The sequence below is a fragment of the Poecilia latipinna genome, unplaced genomic scaffold (genome assembly GCF_001443285.1).
Source record: "Poecilia latipinna isolate Pla-1442-1.1 unplaced genomic scaffold, P_latipinna-1.0 Scaffold3389, whole genome shotgun sequence".
Classification (NCBI taxonomy): domain Eukaryota; kingdom Metazoa; phylum Chordata; class Actinopteri; order Cyprinodontiformes; family Poeciliidae; genus Poecilia; species Poecilia latipinna.
This window is the reverse complement of record NW_015116005.1, coordinates 20,800-28,339: the sequence shown is the minus strand read 5'-3', so window position 1 is coordinate 28,339 and position 7,540 is coordinate 20,800. Positions and strand designations below refer to the sequence as shown.

The 7,540-nt window shown below is 40.0% G+C and overlaps 1 protein-coding gene across 1 annotated transcript; it reads right to left on the bottom strand.

Moving 5' to 3' along the window:
* Nucleotides 1-6,216: 6,216 nt before the first annotated feature.
* Nucleotides 6,217-7,453, bottom strand: LOC106940847 (atrial natriuretic peptide receptor 3-like). Its single transcript, XM_015023692.1, has one exon. It carries the CDS (start codon nt 7,020-7,022, stop codon nt 6,318-6,320), a length of 705 nt encoding a protein of 234 aa, XP_014879178.1. The 5' UTR covers nt 7,023-7,453; the 3' UTR covers nt 6,217-6,317.
* Between the last annotated feature and the right edge of the window lie 87 nt (nt 7,454-7,540).

Genomic DNA, 7,540 nt, shown 5'->3' with positions numbered 1-7,540 from the left:
ATATTATGCAGAGCGGGTTTGGAATGTGGGAATCACCTACCGGTCCGGGAGAAATCCATCCTCCTGTCTCTTCTCTGGGCCTTTTCCCCTTTGCAAAGAAACTTTCCAAAGACATCTGATCCGTTTCTTACTCATTTTGCTGCTTGTGGGCTCAATGTTGGCACGCAAGTAACTGAGAGAATCCGGTTAAAGGATTTTCAAAATAAAAGATCCTCCAGACTCGGATAATACATAAAACGGAAATATTTAATTATTTCTTGTGCGGCCGGTACCAATTGGTCCACGGACTGGTACCAGTCCGCGGCCCGGGGGTTGGGGACGACTGCTCTACTTGGCAGTTTCACTGTGTACACTTGCATATTCCATGCATAGCTGGATTTTGCATCACAGGCCACCCATATTTTGATGCCACATTTTGCTGGTTTGCTTGACATATATCAGATGCTCAACCCTCTTGTCCCAGGCCTCTCTGATGGCTGCCAATTTATCCATCACATGCACTGCTGGTCTTGATTCTTGGTTGTCAAATTTCAGCGTTTTTGAGAAAGTGTGAAAGATTTTCAGTGGCATTGTGGCATGAAAAATTGCCCTTCCACTCTTTGTGTCCCAGAGACTACATGTAGCCTCATCACTGTACCTATTTCATGCATGACAGAGATGATAACTCTGTAGGGCATCCTCTGTCCGCCCAGTGCCTTTCTCACTGGTTGTATGAGGCCATCTCACAGGTTTACACTTCCTCCAGACTGGATCCTCCAGAGAATATGAGAGCTCACTCTACAAGGATTTCATTCTGCATGGAGGAATGTCTGTGAAGGACATTTTCAAGGCAGCTTCCTGGTCATCTCTGTGGTCATTTATTCGGTTTTAATTGTATGACGTTTCCACATTCTCTATTGCCCTTTCTGTTCCCATAGTTCTGACAGAATAATTACTTTGGTTACGTGTTAATATTGTCTCACCCTTGCATGTAACACAGGGCGACATGATGTTATGTTTCAGTCACGATTTGTGTCTTCTGCTGTAAACCTGCCAGTTTTTTCCCATGTTGTGTCTGTTGCACAGTAAGTGGCATTTCCTACTGTAACATAATGCATGATTCAGCTGATGTTTATTGTAATTCAGTTTTTTTTTTCCTGCGGAGCTCTATGTTTATTTAAGCATTTGAGAACAACATGGTTGTGCAAAGTGCTCTATAATAAGTTACCTGCTCTGTTCATCGTTACAGTGTTACAGTTTGTAACGTTCGTTGTTCCTATTCGCAGCAGCAGGTCTTTTTATCTCAGCCTTTTCTGACCAGAGGCTATTCTCCTCTCTAGCTTTGCTGTATGGGAGGGCGGGAGTGCGTAATTACACACTCTAGGCTAAGACTGTTTTTTGTCATATGCGAGCAGATGCTTTATGGTGGTGATCTGGATGGACCCAGTGAGACATAAAGGTAAAGGTAATTTTATTTATATAGCACATTTTCAGCAAAAGGCAATACAAAGTGCTTTACAGGAATTAAAAAGGTTGTAAAAAAAAAAACAGAGAAAAAAAAAAAAAAAGAGAAAAATAATCTAATGTTGATCTAAAGTATGTGTAAGCTAAGTGCACCTGTTCAGGGTTGCTAAGTAGCCTCTGGTCTAATTCCATTTCTGGGTTGAAAGAACAAGAGTCTAAAAAGTAGTCTCGATCCAAAAATGTCCTCTGGGCTTCTTGTCTCTGCATCTAAATACAGCTTAAGAGTGACTAATCATTTTCTGGGTTAAAAGTGAGTATTCCACAGTTTCTAAATAACTGATAATCTAAAGATTAATAGCTAAATTCTAAGTTTGTTCTAAGTCCTTTTCTGGGTTAAAAGTGAGAAGCCACAGTTTCTAAGGAATAGTAGCATAAAAAGTAAGTTGTGACTGTTCCTGTATTTCTGGATTCTAAGTTCTAATTCATTTTCTGGGCTGTAGCAGTATGAGTCTCTCTGCATAAAAGTTATCTAGAAAGTATAATATTGATCTAAATCGTGCTTACATCACAATTTCTTACATTACTAATAAACTCAAATAATCCTTTTCTGGGTTAAATAGTGAGTACTCCACAGTTTTTAACAGGTAAACTAGCAAAAGAGTGACTAACAAACTGAGTCTCTGGATTCCAAGTTTGTTCTAATTCCTTTGCTGGGTTAAAAGTGAGTACTCTACAGTTTCTAACAAAATTAAATATAAAAAGAGGAAAGGACAGATTCAGACAAAACAAAGACATGAGTAAAGGCGGTGACATCACAGGGCCATAAAACCATGTTGCTCAGGATCCTGGCAGAAGTCCAATCAAGGTGTTGCAATCGAGGAATGTCCTTGGGAGTGCTCAGCTCCACAGCTGCATGGCTAACAGGAGGGGGTGAGGTGGGAAGGAGCATTGGAAATATGCCCTTCCAAGGCAACACAGGGAAATCCAATTCAGATATAGATTGTCTTAGGTCAGGTAGATTATAAATTTCAATCTTCCCTAATGTCTCTCTGATACATCACAGTTCCCAATTACCCAAATTAGTTTGGTCGTTCCACTGAACCAAAACTAGCAACTTCTCCAAGATCGATTCCATTCCGTTAGTGAGTTTTAGAGTCCTCAGCTGGGCTGCGAGTCTCAGCAAGACTCACATCCAACTTGCGTCTCTGTCCACACCAAAAGCCTGAATGTTTGCTAGTTCGGCCAAGTCCATCACAAATTTGTCAATAAGCCAGGTATCCACAAGCTCCAAACAGCAGAAATCCTGTTATCATGAATAAATCCAGGGTGAATCCTGCCGGGTTTGTCCCCGCAGATCAAGAGGGCTCTCTTGTACCCAGTCTTCTTGTCGAGAAAATTTGATCAATTGCATTGAGAGAGATCCAGATCCATAATTTGTAGATTCAGAGGATGTGCAAAGAAAGGCTCCAAAAATATAGAAAAAGACAGGACAAAAACAGAGCAAGCAGCATAGACTGCATCCTGCTTTTCTGTTAACCCACTAGCGATAAACTTAAAGGGCGAAGCCTATACAAAATAGAACGTTGGTTATGTATTGCAACCCCAGATTCTACGAGGATAGGCGCAGCCCTTTAAGCTGTGGCGGGCCCCCCTGGTTTCAGCTTTTCAGCGGAAAAAAAAAAAAAAAAAAAAGCTGTTAGGAAATCGTTTGTCCGCTCAGACCATTATTTATACAGACCAGTGGGGCCCACCCAGTAGGTGGGCGTGGATTAAGCTTTTTTGACTGCTGCGGTGCGCAAGGGACAAACCCACTAGTGATAGCCTTAAAAGGCTGCGCCTATACTCATAGAGTCTGGGGTTACAATACGTATCCAACGGTTTCAACTGTAACACTTCAGTGTTGCAGTTTTGTTTTCATCTTTATCAACTGTTAACTTCAGAAAACCTGGTGGACCAACACCAGCAGGTGACATGCCACCCCAAATCATCAGAGTGTGAAAGTTTCACACTGGACTTGAAGCAACATGGATTCAGTGCCTCTCAGCTCTTCCTTCAAACCTTGAGTTCCAAATGAAATGCCACTTGAACCTTTTCTGAAAAGAGGACTTTGGACCATTGAGCAACTATATAGTTCTTTTTCTCCTCAACTCAAGTAAGCCTCTTCTGGTGTTGTCTCTGGTTCAGGAGTGGCTTGACACAAGGAATATAACATTTGTTGCCCATAATGGCTTTTGATTCGCTGAATACCTCAGTCCACTCCTGGTGAAGCTCCCTCCAAGCTGAATGGATTTTTCTTGACAATCTTCTCATCCTGTTTCTGCTCCACCTTTACATGCCACACTTTTTCCTTCCATTCAACTTTATATGAACATGATATAACATTTGGTAACACTTTATTTGAAGGGGGGTGAATAAGACTGACATGACACCATCATAAACATGACATAACACCTGTCATGAACATGAATAAGCCTTCATGAATATGTATGACTATTGTCATAAAGCGTCATTCGGTAAATTATGACACTTTTAATACAAAGTTGACATTATTCAAAATGTCTTTGTTATGACAACTTGACATTAACCAAGAAATCATTACTGATATAAATTTGTTATAAAAGAATTACTGATTGCACTTTAAAAAATAGGTATCTTTATGTTATTAAAGGTAAAGTTTAAATAGTCTTATTCACACCCCTTCAAATAAAGTGTTACCTAACATTTTAGCAATACTCTGATTTTCTGAGAGAATTTTGTTTTCATCTTTAAACCATAATTATCAATATTACATAACACAAATACTAAAAATATTTCACGTAGGACTTTCACTTTTTGAAATGAACCTACAATTTTTCCACAATATTCTAATGTTATGAGCTGTACTAGTATTACAAAAACTATTGTTTCAAATTACATCTCAAATAAAATATTTTTCCCACAGAGCTCCATGGCAACAGATTCTATTTTTAGAATATGACCTGTGGGCGATTTAATTGGTTCCTCAGGGCACTAAGTGACTACCTCTAGGATATTACAGCTGTGCAAAAATAAATAAATAAATAAACTGTTGCATCTTGTTGACAGTATGGAGTTTGGGGCTTTTAATTATATAATACTTCAACAAACATGTCTCGAATCTCTATAAAAACTCAGCGGCTCATACAGATTCCTGGTTTCCTTGAGTTTTAAAACATAAAAGAGCATGACAGAATCTGTCTGGTCCCCCCTGATTTGATTTCTGCTGGGAGCAGTTTGTTTGATCTCAACACACAGGCAGAGGTTAGCTGAGATGATGTCTTATTAAATAAACATCATCTGTGCAATCATGGCTTTTTGCCTCTGCTCCATGTTAATGATGTTGCATACTGTGCTGCTCTACTGTGAGATTGACATCTTGTAATAAAACACACTCATTTTCTGGCTACACGCAGTTCTGTTCAGGGTAAAAGGGGGCTGGAATTTATTTCAGCAAATATTACATTAGAGTTTAAGCTGTTTGCTACCCAGGTTATCCAGTCTGAGATTTAAAGTTACTTAGAGTTTGTCCTATAGCAGTGTTCCTCAAACTTTTTCAGGTGGACCACTTAACTAATTTAAAACAGTCACGGACCACCTAACCTGAAATTGCCCCTGTGACAGCACATCTTAATATATCATGCAACTTACCCATTTCTATCAATTGCATTTATTTATTGTAGTTCTTTAATTTAATTTAATATTTTTTAATTAAATAAAAACAATAGCTGTGATCTGAAAGTAGAGCATCATTCATTACCAAGCAAAGTGGTAAAAAACAAAGAACTGTTCTGAATAACTGGAGCGATTCCTACCAATAACCGTTCAAAGGAATCCAGTCGCTAGTGTCACATCAACACTCAGCAGCTTTGACTTAGCTTTCCCTGATGATATATATAGTCCTGAAGTTGTTTTCTTTCCACAAGTACCTGCAGCTTTTCTTTTGAGTGACCCGGTTTTAAGCCAGTTTTCCATCATTATTCTCAAACACAATCCTTTGGTAAGGTAGCATCACACTATGAGTTCTCATCATGGCAAATAAATGGTCATTTACATGCAGTACCTCGCAGACCACAGTTTGAGAAAGACCGATTTAAAGTAACTACAAAACGACTGGAAGAATGTCGATTTGTAAATGACAGAAATATTGAGATGTTCAGAGATGTTTAGCCATAATTAATAATTAACCAGAAACACCTCATCCTAATGGTGAAACTTGCTGCAAGGATGATTGATGATTTGGTCTTGTATTGCAACCACAGAACCTGGCCACCTTGCAGTCAGAATCAACTTTCACTGTATCCGCCTGTATTTCTAAGACAGTCTAACAGCTAACTATTGGCTTAAGCTCTCTCAGCAACAGGTCAGTGACCGAGAACGAAGCAGCAAATCTGCAAAAGAATGGCTCAAAATAAAAATAATGAATGTTTGTATGGCTGAATAAAAATCCTAATTGAAACACTTTGGGACCTCATGAGTAAACTTGTAGATAAATCTCTGCAACTCTCAAAGAAATGAAACTATTTTGGGAAAGAAGTGTAGGGTAAAATACCCTCTCAATAATGTGAGACTGATAAAACCAGACAGCACAGATTTTTCAGACTGCTGCTTAAAGTGGTTACATAGGCTGGTGGATCTCCAAAGTCACACTTAGTTTATTGTACCCTACTGTTTCATTTTTACTACCTCCATGTTGACTCCATTTTAGGACACTAACTTAAGTTTAATTATTTTTTTTTTATCTTTTGGGAATTTTTAATATAAAACTTGGTGTCAATATTTCTATATGAGTTATATATTTGCAAATAAAATAGTAAATCGTCATTTCAGTGTTGTCATTTTTAAAGTAATTGGTGAGATTATTTTAAACACTTTTCTAAACAGTTTGTATAAAGCAATAAAACCGCTTTACCTTCCATGTCCTGATTATTCTTGAATGTTTCTTCAATATTGAAAGGGGCCTGTTCATGGATTATTTCAACTTCCACATTATAGTCATCCATTAAATGGTAGACTCCCTCCAAAGTGAAGTAACAGTCCCGCTCCTTCATGTCGTCTTCGATCAGCAGCAGTGCGCTCTTCCATGTGAAGTGCTCGAACATCGCTTTGAATGTCTCTGCCATTTTAACGTAGGACGGGGCGATCCGAGTCAGGTGAGAGTACTCCGTCTCCTTGTTCTTGAAGGCGGTGGCCAGAGCACCTGCAGATATCACCGGGATTTTCCAGTGGGATGCCAGCCTCACCACACCTGCCGCCTCGTACTCACGTACTGGACCGAGGATCAAGTCTGGCTTCAGGTTACACGACCTGTCCGCCAGCGTGAACAAAGCGTGGTTGGCCAAGTCGGAGTTCTCAAAGTGAATGTTGAAGTGGAAATCTGGATATTCTGCCTTCAGTCTGTCCTGTGCGTAACGGATCGCTGGTGCGACTCTTGCATGTGAAAACAGGAAAGAGTCATTTTGTGGCAAAAACACCAAAACCTCAATTTCCTCAGTGAAAGAGTTGGTGATAAATGGGTTGAAGATGACCAAAAAGAACAGAAAAGGTTCAATGAACGGTGCCATGGCGCCGCTTTGAAAGTTTAGCCTCAGACAAAAACCAATCAACGCTTCAGAGGTGTTCTCTAAACGCTTCTCTCTCCAAGTTGGCTCCCCCTAAGCAGCGCACTGAGCTACAGACAGCCCTGGTTAAATATTTCCAGTGAGCAGGTAAAACCAGAACGCTTCTCAGATCTGGGTTTTGTTCTACAGAATCAAAATTTGCCCCAGTGCTTAGTCCGGGCAGTTTCGTAGATCCGTTCAGCTCCAGTTCAGACACACGCGCTGCCTGGCTCCAGTCTGGAGTTTTGAAGCATCCTTTCAGGAATATTCCTGCGTCATGAAGCGCTGCCCACCTCCATCTTAAAGCTACACTGCTGCGGAGCTCACAATGAGCCACTTCAGCACAGCCCCGCTTTCTGCATGGCTCTCGAGGCTGCAAACAGCTCATAGAATACTCAACTCTCCTCAAAGTAAGCGTAGGGTGGTCGTTTTAAAGAGCTGACATGCATACTGTCTTTATGTCATTCTGTTTTTAGTATACA